This window comes from Diuraphis noxia, unplaced genomic scaffold, assembly GCF_037042655.1.
Source record: "Diuraphis noxia isolate RWA-SAM2 unplaced genomic scaffold, SU_Dnox_SAM2 contig0003, whole genome shotgun sequence".
Lineage (NCBI taxonomy): Eukaryota > Metazoa > Arthropoda > Insecta > Hemiptera > Aphididae > Diuraphis > Diuraphis noxia.
The window spans coordinates 21,775,776-21,797,418 of record NW_028301713.1 but is presented as its reverse complement, the minus strand read 5'-3'; the positions used below and the strand labels follow the sequence as shown (position 1 = coordinate 21,797,418).

At 30.1% G+C, this 21,643-nt stretch overlaps 1 protein-coding gene across 1 annotated transcript; it reads left to right on the top strand.

The window, feature by feature from the left end:
• Positions 1–1,033: 1,033 nt before the first annotated feature.
• Positions 1,034–16,779, top strand: LOC107162227 (uncharacterized). Its single transcript, XM_089223877.1, has 4 exons — positions 1,034–1,051; positions 4,306–4,836; positions 8,169–8,665; positions 16,161–16,779. The coding sequence occupies exons 1-4, from the start codon at positions 1,034–1,036 to the stop codon at positions 16,495–16,497; spliced, it is 1,383 nt and encodes a 460-aa protein (XP_089080003.1). The 3' UTR covers positions 16,498–16,779.
• Positions 16,780–21,643: the final 4,864 nt, after the last annotated feature.

Here is a 21,643-nt window from a genome sequence, read left to right as displayed (position 1 = left end):
TTTCACGCAAACCCGATTTTGGTCAAAATCGATTTCGGTTTTTGGTGTAATTCTAAAAAAAATGTCCGTAGATACATGAAAATTTCACTAGTTCTTTATATTAACACTTTCTATAATTGAAACAATTTTCAAAATATTTTGACTTGTTTTGAGCTGTTTACGGATATACTTAGTTTCCAACTGTTTTAGGTTTTTTTTTTTTTGAATGTCAATAAAACATTATTTGTTGGGTAAAAAAGCTTGAAAATGTAATACGATGCTTCTTATAAATTGTTACAATAGTGGTTTGAAAAATATTAAAAATCCTTGATCACAGTTATTTTTATAACCATTTAAAGTTCAAATCTTGACAAAATACGGAAAAAACACGAAAATTAGCAAATTATTTTGAGTCTGTAATTCATAAATTTTTTTCTTTTTGAATCTAAGATTTGAAAATTTAATATAAGATTCTTCATAAGTAAGTCTAATTTTATCAAAAAAAAATCTCTACCGGAAAGTCAAATTAAATTTTTATGAGCATTTGAAGTTCATATTTTGTATCTTATATTGTAATAACATGATTAACATGATTTCGGTTTAATAAAACATTTAATCTCAAGTAATGTGTTGTGTATTATAATTTTGGCAAACGTAGAAAGTATATTTAATATTAATGAGCTTTTATAATTCTTGGGAACTTGGGGGGGGGGGGGGGCGTAGCCCCCCTCAAGTTAATAATTATCATAAAAAGTCATATCCCCCCCCCAAGACAAAAACCTAAATACGCCACTGTCACCCAACATATGCAAAGTAGTCAATATACCTATGATATATAATATTACTATCATATCTAATATTATATTGTATACCAAACGACGGTAATATAGCAACAATCAAATTAAATGTAAATAATAATGTGTTATTGTATGATATTATTATTTTACCTCGGCTTCAATCAGTTTATACGGTAACAATGTCGAAAATTACTCGTCGTATCGTGCGGGAGAGAAGTAAAATGTCTTGAAGAATAAATGATTATTTTTTCCACGTCATGCAAATCGAAACAAGTGTAAGTATAAAATGTAAAATATAAAAGCTCATCGTTCATGACGAATAGGAATTCTTTATATTGCAATATATTGTAATATTAAGTACTATGCAGTAAACGTGTCGACCGCCGCCGACCGGTCACAAAAAGCAGTGGGTTTGTTGTTATACATATTATTAGTGGCGTAATTTTTTTTTTTTTTTTGGGGGGGGGGACTTGGGCATTGCAACAGTCTAACATTTACATTAACCTTAGGTCGGCACATTTAAAAATTATGAGAAATCTTAATTTTAACTTCTAAAACCATTGCCATGGTATTGATATTTTTTTGATAAATAAACAAATTTGCAATAATTAATTTATCAACTAATTAGGTACTAGCCAATCAGCCACCGTTCCCAAGTGGGGCATTTCGTACTTGGCAACACATTTAGATTTTAGACATAAGACACTAACACACTGCAGATAAACTGTACAAATGTGGTATTAAGGTGTATACTGTGCGACAACATTGTATTATTAGAATATTAAAGACAAGAAACCGAAACATTATAATAACAATACTAATATTAGAATAATATCAAACAAGACCTATTCGCTAAATATAACATACATAGTAAATAATAGTATAATAATATAATAATTGTATTCGATATTATTTTGCATTTTGGTTAATATCAGTAGGTAGTAGGTACTCATTTGCGACTCCTCGATTCCCGAGTGGTGTCTAGTCTTTATGGTCATAGGCGTAACTTGGGCTCTTTTCACGTGGGGGCAAAAACAATTTTTGCAAACCTCTACACATTTTCATTTCAGAAGTCAAAAAAAAGTTGTAAAAAGTAAATGTCATAGTTCTATATATTTTATACGAATAACCGAACCGAACCTATGACATAATATTCTATACGACCGTTATCAGTTATCGCTTTAAAATTCTTACATGTGCAAATGTGCAATGATAATGTGAATAACTGATAAGATAGTGAACATCATAGTGTAACCACATATTAGGTATATACCACTAAACTATTATAGACTATTTTATTATATAGTATATGTGATTGTAGCCAAAAAACCTTTACATACCAGCTATTATATACGTCATTTTAGGTGTTATTATTTATTATAGGCCTCAGAACAGCTTGAAATTAACTAATATTATAGTTCAGTTTGTGGGGGCAGTTGCCCCCATTCGCCCCCGCCAAGTTACGCCTATGTTTATGGTTATTCGACGGAATATCAACATTATTATATTTTATAGTTTATAATGCTTATCCTGTGGGGCAGTTCATTTATAAACAAAATTACTTATATTTAACACTCCAACAAGTACATGTTCTATAGTCTATGGCCACATTATTATATATGATATGTGAATCTGTATGAAAAAAAATCCTGGTCGACAATTCGGCACTAGTCTAACAAAAGCTGAAATGATGCCACTGCGTTATTATGTCGTTTTACAATAATCACGCCTCGTTTTTACATTACATTTTAATAAAACTATGATAATTAATGATAGGTAGGTAATATACTAAATTAAAAAACGCCCCTTATGATCAGTTTATTAAGCCCTCGTCCGTCTTACCTGTGCAATTAAGTCATCCATACGTGTAAAACGTGTCGTACCCCGTGCAAGCTTGTCGTGATAATTCGGTTGTATTGCATTGTTATTTGTTTCTCAAGTCATCGATTTCGCGTAAATCAACTACTGAAAAGTGAAGACGGCCTACAATCAACACGATCGCTTTTAAACGCATCAAACATGACGTCTTCGCTGCAGGCGATCGAAAATTCAAGCACGACGACTCCATCACGACCGCAGGATACATTGTGACACGATGCTTTGCAAGCTTGCAAGGAATGCGTATTGCATATAATAGTTCCGTTAGTAATAATATTATTTTTGGTAATGCCGGTGATACAATAATATTGTACTTTTTGAAGACGACTTGCATACCGCATGATACGTGTTGGAAATGTTCTGCGCACGTGCATAGTTGTATTTCAGCTGCACAGCCAATCGGAAACGTCTAAACAAAACACTTTTTGTCACGCCTACACCGAAAATTTGGTTTTCGACCACGGTTGAAGCGTTGGAAAGCAACCTTTTTCCGTCCAGCGGGTGGAAAAAAGGGAATACCCAAAGTGCCGGGCGGAGAAGAGGAAATCCCCAAAAGTGCCGGCCACCGGGCGCGTATCCACTGCACAACCAGAAACTAAAATGTATACCGACCACGGTCCTTACAAAATATAAACTTTTGGTTACATCTTAAATTTATAGTATGACCTCCTTGCATGACGCATAAACATTTAAATAAAATGTCTTCCATGAAATTGTTTTTGTAGAATAGTCGATAATGCCTTGTTTACGCGTGACGAGTACTCGGCCGAGCACTGTCCCGCGTGAACTCAAGGAACCAGTACTCGACCTAGTAATCGGACGAGTAAAATAAGCGGGCGAGTGAATAGAAACAGTTTCTATTCGCTGGGCCGAGTGACTACCCCCACTACCAAGACCGAGCAACATAACGAGTGACACGGCCGAGTACTCGTCACGTGTAAACAAGGCATAATTGTTGCATAGATCCCTGCATAACCTTTTCCATGAACGCAGGGGCATGACAAAAAATAGTATGTGTGGCTCGAGCGGGAAGGCCATTTCCCGCCCTTGCCACACAATATACTATTGTGTTACATAAGCATGACAACACGTAGTTAAATTTTTAGAAACAGTAATTTTCTGCTGGGTAAAAGTTTCGCCTATTCGTACAACTTGAAATGTTTATTCTTGTTTTTGTCTTTTGTTATCATAGTGATTACTTTTATATGAGTTAAGGAATCGTTTTCCGCCTACACTAAAGTTCCCTAAGAATTGTATTAAGATATTTTGGCGGTAAATCAGTTTTGGCAACCTAGTCTAATACGATAACCGGGCGGAAATATATCTTGGTAAATGGTAATAACCACGATTAAAACTTTCCTCAACCGAATATGAGCAAGTCTGCAAACTTGTAATTTTAGACGCATGCGCGTTCAGTAAATTATGTTAACAATAATATTATAACTTGTTTACAAAACACTGTGCTGAAACAAACCTTTTGAATATTGATGAAAATCATCATCGCATAATATTTTCAATACCATCAACATTATTATCTAGCGCAGAGGTTCCCAATCCGTGGTATTGATTATAAAAGTATCTGGTGGTACTCGATGATAAAAAGGTTGGGAACCCCTGATCTAGCGTATTACAATACGTTATAATATTATAGATGTTACTTGTGATGACCACAGCAGCGGTCATGACGATCTCGCTGCCGGTTGTGCAGCCTGTGACCGGGATCGGGCTGCCGGTGTCCCAGTTGACGTATATCGTGAGCGGAGCGCACCTAGAGTGGACGAGGCCTGGCGATCGGTTACGGGCCACCGAGTCGGGCGAGTACGTGGCCCGTAACGTGGCGCCCGCCCGGATGGCGATGAGACACGACGGCGTCATCTACCTGGCCATGCCCAGACTCAGGCGAGGCGTGCCGTTCACGCTCGGCGCCATCGAGTACGACCCGTGCTTAAGCACCATCGAACCGCCCGTGTCGCCGTACCCGTGCGCTGCAGCCCATTGGAATGCTTCGCGGCCCAACTCCGGTACGGGCAACTGGACCATGGTCAACGTGGTGGACGTGCAATTGGACGATGGTGGCGTGCTGTGGGCGCTGGACATCGGTATGGTGAACCTGCTCGAGGACGGAGCGCCCGTCGTAGTTCGGCCGCCGATGATATTTGCATTCGACACGGACACCAATGAAGTGAGTACGTCTATACGTCATTACTGCAATAAAATACCAATACCTACCTAGTGAGTGAGTTGGTGCTCAATACAAAATTATTAGTTATTATATTATGTTAGACTTAAAATGCATAAAATTTGTTTCTTTAAATTTTTCACGAACAAAATTTTACAAATAGCATAATTTTTCACAATTTTGATTTTTCGCGTGCCATTGGAATTTGACAAACGTGCCACTTTTGGCACGCGTTCCGTGGGTTTTTCACCACTGTTATAGGTGTTTATCTGCTCAATCAATTTAATTTTACTTTATTTAATTACATTTTAAAATGTATAAAAAATTCAGCATTCTTAGTTCATTTTCAATTACACAATATATTATACACGGCATCGAGTCTAGATAAAACTTAATACACAGATGTGTGTATTGAGTGGCACACGACTTGTAGTAGGTATTACTTATTATATTATTATCAAAAATCGATGATGTTTTTAAATAAAAATTACATTAAATTTATGGTTTTAGTATTTTTATTTTTATTTTAATGCATTGTATTTATAATATGCTTTATTAAGTTAAACAAAACAATTATAATTGTGTCCGACAAGATGAACACAAAAAGTAGTTTAGATGAAACTTTTTTTTAAATACGTTTACGAAAAAAAAACGCTTTTAGAAATCGTTATGCTCTTCGTTATGCTTCTACAAATAAATAACTGAATGTAAAAATGTAAACGCGTTCACGTGAAAAAAAATTAAAAATACAATAGGAAAATTCCTTATTCTTTGAAATTTCATAAACATGTTAAACTTATTTACTACGTTATACATAAAAAACGTAATAATTTAAGTAAACACGTCTAAAAAAATCGAGGAAATATTTCTGAATAAGCACTTTCAGGCAATTAAAATCGAAATAACATATTTTGAAATGGTATCAGATTATTTATCTTATTATTTATAAGATATCTTAAAACTTTAATATTGTAACTTGATTTAAAAAAAATTCAATATTAATTTATTATTTAAATCTAATAAGTAGGTACTGATATTGTATTTTGTATGGTTTTATAGAACTGTTTTACTGCTAAATTTATAAAAAAAACAAAATCCAACTCTAAAACTGCATAGGAATATGAGTACATTAACAGAGCTTATTCAGATCGTTTTCATAATTAATTAATTTTGAAAACTATAAATGTTTTATCGGCTCTTTTAAACGGATTTGACGTTTAAGTTGATTTTCCATTTTAATTATACCAATAACCAAACAAAAACATTTCATTCCCGTAGAGCGGCTACAACAGCAACTATTATTCAATATAACAATTAAACAAATTAACCGTCGTAGGTAGTTTACTCTCGCTGCAAGTGTCACAGACATATATTGATCAAAATTCAGTTAAAATTAATGTTTTTATATTAACATGTGTAAATCAATTTTATATTATAATATAAAAGTGATCATTTATCAGCACTTTCGAATAAGTATAACAAATTAGAGCGTTTTTGAATATTTTAACCACTGCAGGTCGGGATTCATTCGAAAGTAAAACAAATATTAAAAATGTAGTCATTTTTCTAACGTTTAGAAAAATAAAATATAAGAAACCGAGTTGCCCGAGATATTAAGAAATTCAATAAATATTAATATTATAATAAATTGGTTTTTATTAGGCAGAAGCATTTTTGAATTAAACTATTATTATAAACACCACTTACTGTATAATAAACGAAATTTCAAAACAATTTGTCAAAATGTTTACGTCTATACGACTTACCAATAGTAATGTAGTTTAATATAAATATGTTCTCCGTGGTCTCGTCTGTTGTAAAATATATTTATTCTAATATATAAATTTGGTTAGAAACAAAATATTACTGATGCAAGTGTTGTATCACCCTATTGACAGAATGATGCATCTTGGCAATGAGTTGAATGAGCTGCACTATATATCATCTAATTTATTATATAGGTAGCAATATTTGTTTTGTTTTTAGTTTGTATTACCACTTACCTTGATGTCATTGGCTGCAATTTATTATTAATTGAATTATATGCGTGATTTTTTATGATCATCATTATTTTGATCAAAAGCTTTGATTGCCTTTGGTTATTAGCCTACAGTTGTAACACAGAAAAAGAACGGTTGAAAAAAACAGAATATGAATTGTTTACAATTTATTACTTACCTAAATTTACGGTATAGTTGATTCGAAGTTTTCTTCGTTGAGTGTCAATCATAGAGAAGTTGAGTTGGCAAAGATTTTCCGTGCTTTGTCGTATTTTGGACATCTGATAACGATTTGGTTGATTGTAAGGTTATCTTTGCACGCATCGTATACTTGGGCAAGTTCCTTGGAGATAATTGATGATGAAGGAGTGGATGAGATGTGTGGGGCCTATTCTTTTTATATACTTATGATAACTTGAATTCTTTGTTATTTATTGTTTCCTTTATCTTAATCTTGTCTTGGTCAATATTTTACTGTAGTCTGTAGTTTATAATTGAAATATTTATGTCTGTCAAATATCAAAAAATATATACATTTCCTCGCAGAGCTTTACACGCGAATAAATCGATACTTGAATTTTACAAATTTTATTCGCAGCAGATAATAATATACGTAATTTCATGTATGTATTTTTTAAGGCAAGTTTGATTTTGAGATTAGTCATTTGTTAAATATTTATTGAGTGAAATTAGTTAACAATCAATTGGTTATTGGTATATACATATAAGTTATTAAATATTTATCGTAATACATTTCAACAATTATGCTCCATTACATCTATAATCCATTCAGCATTTTATTAGTATGTTGCCTATCTGGATAATACTTTTTAATATTAAATAGTATTTTAAGAAATATATAGGTATCTAATATTCTAAAACATTTAGTAGGTTCCTATTAACATAGCTGTTAAACAAAGGTTTTCCTGAACAACTTATTACACCCACATTTGCCCGCATAATAACGGTAAAGAGCATTCAAAAGTATGTCAAAATGTTTTATTCCAAAGTTTGCAAGTGAACAGTGAATCCCTGCATCCATCATCAAAAGTTGCATAGTCTTGTATATTATATATTCGCAGCACAGTTTAGCTATATATTTGAATCTCGCATGATGTACAGACTGATGCAGTAGAGTTAAAAAAATGTTTGTTGAAATAATTATATTAAAATACAATTTTAGTCGAATATTTTTCGTAATATGTATTATCCGAATAAAATGGTATTTGAATATAATAATTACCTATTTTTTTTATCCAAATGAACAACTTCTACTTGAAAATAAATTCGAATAATCTTTCATTTGAATAATAACGCACTCCACTCCAACTGCAGATAGTGCGGGCGATCGACTTGTCGCGCGCGACCACGGCGGCCAGCTGCTTGCAATCGATCGTGGTCGACCACAGCACGACCGCGGGTCAGTTCGTGTACGTGTCGGACGCCGGACTGGGCAACGTTATCGTGTACAATGTGGCCTGTGACAGTTCGTTCAAGGTGTACGTGCCGGTTGGATCGTGCGGACAGCGGGACGTCATGTACATGGCACCAGTCCTGGCCAACGTGTTGGACATGGCCGCGGGCCGTGGTATGGCCCATTACCGACGGCTCTACGTCACGTACCTGTCGTCGTGTGACATGCTATACATCCCTGCGCATGTCGTCGACCAGACATCGGTCGGACTGCCAACCGTCAACATTGGTCGGAAGCCGTGCAAGATGATCGTTCTGGGCACCGACCGCGGATCCGTCATCTACTTCCGGACCGGCAGCGACACAGGCGAAATCCTTAGCTGGGACGTCAACAAGCTGTTCCGGCACGAAAGCTTTATGTAAATATTTAGATGTAAAGCAACAATGGTCACGGTTGCAGTGATATGCGCAACTATATTATGCACGCTGTAACACCTATATAGCTCGACCTTTTCATTGACTTTTCATTTTATATTTTTAATTCGGTAGTTTATACCGAATTTTATTCTGATTTCCGAAATTCCATTTAATAATAGTTTCAAACAATCAGATTTTTATGCCACATTTATAGCTACAGAGAAATACTCAAAGTTTAATTTTCATAACCTTTTTTACTATGTGAATTTTTTATGAGAGCAAATGATTATGTTCCTCTCATTATATATACTTTGACAAGTATCGCAAAAAGAATTTATATAAATGTACAGGTAAAGGGATGAGTAATTGAAAATAGGAATGCCATTTAAACGTTCAGTATAGCTTGTAATATTATGATGTGTTAAGTGTTGGTAATATGTGAGTATTAATAAATGATATACTCATCATATCACACTAAATTTAATTGTCAATCACTATAGTCGGTCCAATACTCGTGTTTATCGAAGATTATGTCGTATATATAGGTATAATAATATCATATATGTGGCGCTTGAATCAAAATATTAAAAAGGCAACTTCGATTTTGTGAGGAGCGTTATCTTCTCTTACCAGCAGCTCCAGCCCCCACGCGAGCCAACATATTGAGTTTTACTCGGTTTAGTGTTCAAAAAAACGCATTAGACATCTCCGGCTATTTTTTGCTGTAGATAGAGAGATATGGAAAATCCTTTTTTATTTAGAAGACTCGATGTTAAATGAGAAAGCCAACGTTTGTTATATTGGAAAGGTATATCGGATGTATTTCCTCCCTTAAAAACCTAGATGTCGGACCAAATGTTATATAGTTTCTCGGCGTAAAAAAAAAGCAGACAGGTCATTTAAGCACTTAACTTATATCCATTCTAACGATGATGCATTCCTCTCCGTAAGTTCTATTTTCCCGTCGCTCGTCGCTATCTTCATCGCGAGCCATTTTATCCGATAATGAGGCATTGCATACACCTACGCGATATATAATATATACTTACCTATACGTATGGCTACGTGTAATAAATCGTTAATGATCACCATCGTCAGTTAGCTACAGCTGACGTGTAAACGATACTGAGTATAACCACACACCCACGAATACGTGTAATCTTTCGACCATACCATAATATAATATCTACACCTCATATATACATCGCATTAAAGTAGTCACGAAAGCTCTGCAGTTGACAGCGGATTTCCAAATGAATTATTACATGTAAAATCGACAATCTGGTTATGCCCATTTTTTCGACTTAGTTACAGCCATTTTAAGTTATTAAAATGTATATTGCTTTTGGAACAAATATTATGATATATGTATATGACGTGTTTGATAATAATAATAATAAAAAAAAAACACTGATATTACGTATCGAATAACTGCAATCGTTGGTTATTAAAACACTATATATGGTGGTCATCCGATATCTGTAGATATATCCAAGTACCTACACTTTTCGACAAATGGGAAAAATACAACAACAGTTGTAATAAAATACGTACCTATATTATTACTATTATAGTTGGTCAAAAAAATATTCCCGACGCGCGTTCACTATTGCGCATTGTATAAAATATATAAAATAATATCGTATAATTCGTATATGCGGATACACGGTGGTGGACAATATAATCGGGGTTCGAAACAATGGGATTCGTGATTGAACTCGTGTTTTATGAGTGTTCATTCTTAAAAACTTTCCACCGACAGTTCCTATATTATGTTTATATAGCTTCTCGAAAACTATGTCATATTTTTCGTTCCGACGCCAGTTTTTAAAATAATAACCCCGCTGAAAATAGTTTAATAATTTGTTCCAAAAATAATAATATTATTATTAATAACAACAATATCTGAAATAATTGTTATTTCAATGTTAATATTATTATATTTTACAGAATTCGTAAAACATACTTTGAGGGTAAAATATAAAACTTTTGAACGTCAAATATAATGCGGCGCATTTATTGTGTGTGTGTGTGTGTGTGTGTGTGCATGGATCGTTATTGGTATATATATATACGTATCGTATACATATATAGCTGGTCCATACGACTGTTTCACGACTGAAATATCAAACACTGTTTGATAATATTATACAACAACGGCGACTAATTCATGAACTACCACCTCATCGTGTATATATATAATATAATATATAAGCCCGTCATGTGGCCTACATCCCAAGTAAACCCAGTTTTATCCACTGCAGTGCTCGGCTATATAATAATATTATAATGTGTTGTTTTATAGTTAGTACTACGTATATTGTGTGTCTGGAAGGTTTAATATTTTGCTGTTTTAGCCCTAGAAACAATACTGCTGCAACACCTACATAATTATAATTATTATGATATATTGTTATGCTCACGTATATTGAAGCGTAAATCGGATGATTTATCTTTTTTCACAAGATACAGTAATGATAAACAAATAACAATAATATTATATTTCTGTTTACCATACCATATCCAAATCAAATGAACTGATAATACGATATAATAAAATAAAAACTGTACGGTTATTATACAGTGTGTTTTACTTGATATATAAATACAACGATGGTTTTATGCATAATAGTTTAGGTATATATCTAATATCAGTGATGTTTTTATTGGGGGTTCAAGAGATCAATTACCCCGGGAGCCAAATTCTGATTCCCATAATGAGATGCTGGTGCTTGAAGTTCAAAGGCTTAATATCAATGACGAATTTTTATTTTTATGTCACATCAAAAACTTTACAACTTAACGCATATTTTAACAATTTAATATAATACTGTTTTTCTCTTTTGTTTTGTATAATAAATAATTTTCAATTAAATTTTAATTGTCAAACAGAGTTAAAATTAAATAAAACATGAATTATTAATATAAAATATACATACTAATTAGACTAGTTTCGTTCCAAAGATAACTACGAAAAAAAGATCTAATCAGATTTTCATCACAAGATTTTGTACGTTATATTCAAATTTTCATTTACTTTATTATTACCTATCCTAGTTGTGATTAATATTTTATCATTTTAAAATATGATTTTCATGACTATAATATTAACGTTACCTATTTAATAATAACAACAGTTAACAATCATAATAATATAGGCTTATAACATATTGCCATACTACAATATTAATGATTATTATTGTTCTTGTTAAAAATGTTAATATTTTAATAAGATATTATATTACTGTTGACAATTTATAATAGTATAATAATAACCTATATGACAGTTAAAAACTAATAAATAAACATATTAAACAATTTTTTTAGTATTACAATAAAATTAATTTTAACAAAAAAAATACGAAAAAAAATTTGAAATAAAAACTACAAAAAAATATTTTTAACTTACCTGTAGGTAGTAATATTGCTATAGAGAACAGATAATCCGTAGAAAATGAGAAGGGAAATAAAGTATTTAAAATATTTTTTTTTTTATTTGTAATATTGCTTATTAGTAGGTACCGCAATTATGTAAGTACACATATCTAGTTAGTTAAAAGCTATTGACTACACCTTATATTATTACATTTTATTTTAATAATTAATGTCAATACACAATAGTCCATAATTAACTTTTAATAGATACAACCGTATAAAAACATTAAGCCGATATTTTACAAATGTATGTGTTATATTATGTGTATAAGCTTTTTAATTGCGCAACATTTAATTTAATTTGTTTACTTGCGGCGTTGTTACTGCAAAAAAAATAGGACGCACTCAACTGTAATTTTCATACAATTAAAATAACGATTTTTAGGTTGAACAAGTTGAAATAATAATTTTGTAAAAACCAAAAGAAATTTCATTTACATCTGATGATAATTTCACTAATATCACAGTAAATATTTGTTATTTACATAAATAATTTTAAATTACTTGATAAACACAGCCACTATTGGAGAAATATCGTATTATAAATATTTGGTATTTGATCTTTAATTTTTTATTTAACTCTGTATATAAACTAAAAATCGTAAAAAAATCAATAAATTAAGTCTTATTAAATAAATATAATTATATAATACTTCAAATAAGACGCTACGTCGATACTTAAGAAATTTGTATTTGGTTAACAGAATATATTTTTAAAAATAATTGTATAACAACTTTAAGCTTTGAATTATGTTTTCTACAAGCTGTTGAACTAGACAGCTGTCAGATACAGTTAAAATTCTTAACAAAACGTAAGAATATTAATTTAATACGAAAGATGAAAATCCAATAATGCATTTTATTATTTAAATTATATTTAATAATAATAATAAAAATAACAAAGATTATAATATTTAAATTATACGATGAAGAAAAATGTCTAAAAGTAGGTATGTATATAACTATCAACTATTCGTTTTGAATACATAATAATATTATTATTACTAGCACTAAGTACGTACCTATTATGTATTGCGTTTTATTATAATATACTTGATTTCGTTAAATTATGCAGTTTTAGAATAAAACAAAAAAAAAACTCCAACTAGGTCAATTGTAAAAAATTCACATCAATATATACATTTATAAATATATATAATTACTATATAATAATTGTTGTTGTTGTTAATTAAATAATAATACTTTGATTATTAGTCATTAAAAAATATATAAATTCTAATTAAAGGTTATAATATATTGCCTATTATATTAATTTTGAAAATAACGTTGAAAAATGTGTAATTTTGTAATTTTTACATGAACACATTGAAACATTATTTTCTAGGTACCTCACAGATGATAAGGTAGAACATCATCATATCATAGAACACATAATTTTATGTTGTCCTAGTGATCTGCAGGCAAAAAGTACATTGTATTGTAATATAGGAATCTGTATCAATTTCGTGGGCAGATAGGCCAATATTTTGGCCAAACAGGAAATCTTTAACGAGACCCAAAAACATGAATAACCCATCAAAGAGCCGTCAAACGATAAAAACTAGTCCCATTGCCCAAGTAAGGAGTAGGACCCATCAGGAAATTCCTGGTTTTCAGGTAGACCTATCCGCTCCTGATCAGTTCTCACTTCTCAACTTGACCTTACCAATTTGTATCACCATAATAAATCAGTAATGATAACAATCCAAATATGCGTGCATGTTTTTCTAAAACTTATTTCATTTTTATCAATATCATTTATTAGGAAAGCTGCTGTTCTAATTTAACTTTAATTTCCATAGGTCGATATCGACTATAGAGTCCCAGTGTGCAATTGTAATGAAAAGTGGATAAATAATAACTCTGTAACGACAAATGGTGTTGAGGATGTAGTTAATTGTAGGTATCAATTAAAGCTATAAACCTATTATAGTATTATGGTATCAAGTGTCAAATACTCTGCAGATATTAATCTGTGCCCATTGTTCTTTATATGTAGAACATAAAATGCAAATTAATTATAGGTTTAAATTTACAATTGATATAATGGAAATTTTAACCTGCAAAGTACAAAATAATCTATTTTTCCAATTCATATAACTATTACTATCATAGTCAATATGAATAAATCTAAATACGCTTAAATTTATCATAACAAAAATTATACATACTTTCTTACCTATATTTTATAATTAGGTTTATCTTATACCTGTTTTACTTTTATACTTTTATTTTTTAGCATTTTATATTAAAAATTACTATACTATATCTAAATAATAATGAAATAATACCTTAATTTAAGTATATAGGTATACGATCAATATATTTTATACGTTTAATGTATAAACATATTTATTTCGATTTAGTCTCAGCAAGGTTGCAAAAGTATATTATTATGTCGAATTACTGTAAGCATAACACTGCATAATATTATTAATATTATAATAAGATGTAATTCCTTAAGGATAATTTAAATTTAAATGGTAATAAGTCGGCACCGACCATTTGCAAAAATAAATAAATCGACTAATCGGTTTCCTATAGAAATTGGACCAAAGCCTAGAGAAGTTTTTGATTATAACTCACATGGCAAAAATGTTAAAATCTCTTTCAAATACTATTCAAACGTTTCTGCAGTTGTCTGGGAAGTTACTACACATTCTGCGTATTCATCAACACCACATGTCGTGCATTATTAATAATGAATAAAGTTGTTGACGTTTTACTTGCCCTTTACTCTTGTATAATTTCCTCCATATTATATTTCTCTCGTGCACTCTATTACAGATATATCATCGCAAAGGTATTTATATTTACTTATTTATTTATTTATTCAGTTCCCGTATAGATGATGTAGATGACCGAACCTCTGCGTTCTACAAAATCCGATTGATGTGAGAATCGTTTACCATTTACGCACATATAAAACAATTAACATGAGATCAACTGTGCCTGCTGGGAGGCCAAAGTTTCACCTATATAAAGTAATATTTTTCAATTCGTATTTTATCCTGGATGTCCTACAACATTGATTTCCAAGCACGAAACTTGTTTCATACTTAAAAAAACTTCAAAATAAAACTAATTTTTGAATTTCCGAATTTTATAAATTTATTTTTTATTTTTAATGCTTTATGGAAGTTTTACTTATACCTATTTATTTTGAGAGAATTTTCTTACATTTTATAAGAATGCATAAAATTACATAAAATGTTGCTATATATCCCTCCAAAAAGTAACAAATAAATAATATTTATTTTTATTACGTATATTATCTAATTTATTATTTACTCTACAAAAGCGACAGCAGCTACACAACGATTTGACAAACAAAATATTGTCGTCAATTGCTGGAATATATATATATATATATATAATATATATATACATAGATACCTGAAAAATAATATGAGTACCTACAGACTTATTAACCAAGCATGCTCAACCTACATTTTTTTCTTAAATAATTAATTTTCAAATTATGATTATTCCATTTTAAGTAGTCAACCTCTTCCGTCCGTTTCTACCATTATGTAGATAAAGCAGCTGTCCCCACTACTCGGACTTTTAACAAATTTAATGTTGCCTGCACTATAAAATTAAATTGTACACTCTAAATCTAAATTTCAACAAAAACGTTTGTATTATTCGTAAGGTTTTCCTATACAATGTCCCCTTTCCTAACACAATACCCTGTCTCATTTTATTATCCTCCACTAAATTCAATGAATGATTGTAAAGTTTTATATTTTTAATTATCGTCATGAAGTACTATATTGTTGAATAGTTTCTTTGATCGAGCCAACCTGCAAGCGCTCCACTTATATATCCATCCATCTATTGTGCTTGTTATTGTAAAAATATTTCATACAGATAGCACAAATTCAAATTAAATATGACAAAGAAAATTGTAAGCGCAAGCAGTTTTCAAAAATTACATATATTAATTTTTGGCCCTTTCTAAAATCCTAGTGAGGGACCTCTGACGTGTAGAGTATGATGTCGTCACAATATGTATAATATAGTTACTACACCGGCGGCTTGTGCGTACACTGTCCACAGATTCGTGCAGCGCGGTCCCAGGTCCAGGATACCGTTGATGGTTACCGCGGGTTTCCTTGGTTACCAGTGGTCAATGGCGAGCAATTACGTGGACTTCTTGGTCGGCGACATCGGGTGTCTGGGAGTCAGCACGAGAATCGAACCGCTGCATATCCGCGACGAATATCCTGAAGATCCGTGTTCGAATACGGTGCGGATGCGATGCAGCCGAGACCCAACCGCGACGGAAACGATCAGACCGAACAGGACAAAATTAGGAGGAAGTACGAGTGATACTGTTGACGTCAACAAGAGACCCGTCGCCGCGGTGACAATAGGTGTCGTGCAGGCACCGTAGGACACGTCTTGAAGACAGACGCCGTCGATCTCCGAGTTTGAGACGATATACGATATTTCACCGAGAAACGTTTTTTTGTTTTTTTTTTTTTTGTTGACCGGAAGCGTACACAATAAAATAGTTTGTAATATTATAGTCATATGGATATGGAATGCATGTTATCCGAAGATGATTCCGAGAATTTCTTCGAGTACCCAATAATGGACCATTCGCCCATTAGTGGAAATAAATAGACTTTATTTTATTCCAAACTTATAATATTTTGCTGAAAGTTTTGAAAAACAGTTCAGCTATTATATTAAGAATTACTAAAATATTATATTTTCATCAAAATATGAATTGGCATTTGACCGAAATTTTACATTAAATATATTATATAATGTGTAATTAGACATCATATTTCTTTAATGGCTTAAACTTTTAAGTGTTAAGCTATATATATATTGATATTGACGTATAACAGTTGGTTAAAACCAAGTTTATTAATGCGTTTTAACTTGGCCATTAGACCACTTGTTTTATTTTTCATAGTGCAGTGTATTGTTAGATATAACTTATAAGTTTATAAGCACAAAAGTCTCATCAAAAATCTTCAACAATAAACAAAAAGTGTTTGCTCCCTACCTATGCCACGGATCGTAAATAATATTCAGAGTTGTTGTATCGTGAGGATTTTCATGATTTAAACCAATTTAACAATCGTCTAATCTTCGTGATGCCACCTGTTTATCAAATTTATAATATGCATATTTTTAAATAATACGATCTCAACCATACATAATACACCTATTATTTCCATATTATCTCAATTACGCAACTATGTAATTAAGCAAAACAAATATAGGTATGTTAAATAATTATTTATCATTATTAATTGAAGTGAGATTATGATTTAAACAAACATTACAATAGATAAGATTTCTTATTCATAAAATATGTAATTGAAACGATTTAGTTATACAATAATAATTATCAGTAGTTCAACATATTAAACTTTCCGTCATGCTTCGCCATATTTTGGAAGACATTTTATTAGCAACTTGAATGAATATCTACTTATTCAAAATTTTAAAATTTTAAGAATATTCATATATTTATAAGTTTCTAATAAATAATTTGTCTATTATTCTGAATACCTGTATATGGATGCCAAGAATATTTGACATTACATCAAGTACAAAACAACCGGGGAGATATCTTCTGGACATTTGATTAATAATAATTAGATACATAAATAGATAATATATGACATACGACAACACGACATATAACTTATATTTTTTTAGATTCGGAGCGATGAATGTATTGATTTTACTATGATGTGTTTTTTTTTTTTTTGTGTGTGTCTGTCATCACGTTTTGGGGCAGTAAATATGCTTCGATTTTTGACTTCAGTACCTCGTTCGATCAGAAAGTGAATCTAGTTGGTACTTTGGGGGGGGGGGGGGGGGGTCAAAAGTAAAAAATTCTTAATACTAAATAATTGAGAAAAACAAACTAAAAATTAAGGGAAAAACGGGAAATTTTACGCACACTCATTTTTCGACAAAATCGATTTTGGTTTTTGATGTAACTTTAAAACAAATTACCATAGATACATGAAATTTTCACCTAATGTTTATATAAGTATATTCTATCCACCATGCAATTTTCAAAAAATTTCGACTTAAGTTGAACTATTCATAGGCATTTCAAATTTTCGATCATTATTAGTTTTTTTAAAATTAATATCGATAAAAATTTATTTGTTAGGCAGAAAAGCTTGAAAATTTAATACAAGGCTCTTAACATATTGTTACAATAGCAGTTGAAAAATAAAAGAAATTCATAGTCACAATTTTTTTTTATAAGCATTCAAAGTTTGAATTTTGACAAAATACGTAAAAATCACGAAAATTCACAAATTATTTTAAGCTAGAAATTCATAAAAAATTTTCTTTTTAAATCTAAGATTTAAAAATTTAATACAAGATTCCTTACAAGTTTCTCAATCTTTATCACAAATAAAAATTCCACCTGAAATTCAAATTAAATTTTTATGAGCATTTGAAATTTAAATTTTTACAACATTGGATTTTCACTTTTAGCGATTTCCTTATTTTGGTGTAACTCTAAAACAAATTACTACAGATACTTAAAATTTTGACTGAATGTTTATATAGGCGTGTTATATATTTGATAAAATTTTCAAAATATTTAGATTTGTTTTGAGCTGTTTACTGACATTTTAATTTTTCAACTTTATTAGTTTTTTTTTCTATAAATATCGATAAAAATTTATTTGTTCGGTATAAAAGCTTGAAAATTTAATACAAGGCTTCTAACACATTGTAACAATAGAAGTTAAAAAATATTAAAAATTCGTAGGCACAATTTTTTTTTATAAGCATTTAAAGTTCAAATTTTGACTAAATACGTAAAAATTACGGCAATGTTCAAATTATCTTAGATAGAAATTCATAAAAGTTTTTCTTTTTAATTCTAAGATTTGAAAATTTAATACAAGGCTCCTAACATATTTTTACAATAGAAGTTGAAAAATAAAAGAAATACATAGTCACAATTTTTTTTTATAAGCATTCAAAGTTTGAATTTTTACAACATATTATGTAAAAATCACGAAAATTCGTAAATTATTTTATGCTAGAAATTCATAAAAAATTTTCCTTTTATATCTAAGATTTAAAAATTTAATACAAAGCTCATTATATATTTTTACAACAGCAATTGAAAAATAAAAGAAATATATAGTCACAATTTTTTTTTATAAGCATTTAAAGTTCAAATTTTGACTAAATACGTAAAAATTACGGCAATATTCAAATTATCTTAGATAGAAATTCATAAAAGTTTTTCTTTTTAAAACTAAGATTTGAAAATTTTTAATAATCTATAATATATCCTAGACAGATAAACCGTCTTCGCTCAAAATCGTTTTTCGTATACAATGATATAATATCATTGGATTCAAATTTAATTCCATCCATTACAGTAACCCACTTGTAACCTATACTGTACAGCAGAGCGACATACACAACTTACCCGCTTTTTTTTTTAATTGTTTGTATTATGCATAAAAAGTACCTATATACTTAAAAATAATAAGAGCATGTTTATTATATAGTATAACTACAAACTACTATAGGAACTAATTATAAAAGGAAATTGATCAAATATTAACTGTTGACAGTTATTTATTATAATTTATGAATTACTTATACCTATTTTATATATTTTAAACAACTTAAATTTTTTAATAATTACTGATATTTATAATAGAAATTAGATACCTATTATACTTTTTAGTTTGGTCGCAAAAAGAATCTGCCTAGCTTAAATTTGGCCTAAAAGGGAATATACCCACGAGTTTGGTTGAAAACAGCCATGTTATTTAAATAAGTATTATGCCAGAAATGCCGTGAGCAGTATATGAAGGTCAAAAAGCGATAAAAACAAATTTAGGTACCTACTGAGTGTAATGACGATTCATATTGATTTATTTGGTATGATATATTATGCTGCAAAAGTCCAAAGCTGGCTGATAAGATCTTGTGAGAATATAATTAATATAATTTTTGAGTAGTTTTAAAGTGTGTCTGTAAAGTTTATATAATAGTGCTATATATCATTATTGATTGTATATTATTTTTAAATGTTGATTTCAATCCCTGAGAAAGTATATAAAAAAACTGACAAAAGTGTATGGGTAGGTACTCCGATGTTTTCACAGAGTTCGTTAAAAATTAAATAGATCATTAAAAAGTTATACAACACTTTATTTCTTTAAATTACTTTTTAAAAAGTTGTAAGTTATTTAGTTCAATTTTTTTTTAGACGTGATATTAGTTAAAGGCATTTATGAATATTTATCCATGTAGCTTTATTAATGCATTATCTAAAAAATAAATAGGAGCTCTGCTGGAACGGATAAAAAACGTGCAAAACATGGAATACCGAATAGGAGTGATTCCCTTACTATTATCTGGGGAAAAAAATTATTAATATAAATAGGTTATTATAACGTTATTCTGTGGTTTAATGGTTTAAAGGACTATTAAAATTATGCAAGTCTAAAACGCAACCGCAATCGATGATACTATTGCGATCACATTTTATTAATTAAATTGTATAATTTATTGAAAAATAGATCTCGTACACAAAATGTTACTGTAAAATATTTAGTTTTGTATTTCGTGAAATGCGAAGGATAGAAATAACTTTTTTTTTGTCTTTTTTTTGATTTGTTAATCATAAGTTATTACCTACATACAATATATAATATAAAGATTTAAAGATGTTTAAATATTTGTCATTGTAAATGATATATCACAATATGAAACAAAATCTATCAATCAGGTAAATTATTTGGAGAACATTATTGGGAATTCGTTTGGTCAATTGATTTTAATTATTTCCCAAATACCTACTATAATAATAATAATAAATTAAAAATATATGTGTTGGTAATAGACATGGTAATACACAATATAAATGATCAATAACACGACTATTAAATATGAACTAGGTACGTATTAAATAATATTTTATTTTACCAAGACAACGTTTTTAGCTTTTACTTTTCATTACCTATATTACATTTTGAACTTCCAACAACTGCAAAAATTGTTAAGTATTAGTAGGTAAGATATCTACTAATAAAAATTTAATTCTTATGAAATTAGTTTATTTATAACATGATTCATATAATATAGTAGATATGTAAGTTTTATGTTATTTAAAAAATTTCAATGTTTCGATATTTTTGGCATTCTTATATATCAAACTGACTCATATTCAATTAACTCATTTTTGTAAGCTTGTCTAGGTAAATACGTAAAAAATAATAATTTTCATAATTTGCTTTGAACGGTTCGTTTGAACTCGGATATAAGTTTCCAGAATTTTTTTTAGTTAAAATTAATGATAGATACTTTCCATCAAATGCCTTTTTTATTTAATTAGTATATCAAGTTTACTTATGATCTTAATACCTCAAAGTATAAAAATAATAGAAGTTAATAATAATTGTATAATTCCCTTCCTCTCCAACCTTCGTGGGAAAAATCTGATACGCTTTGGCCAATATTTTTTTAGATAGGGATAGAGAGATAGATAATGACATTGAATATTTTATATAATAACTATT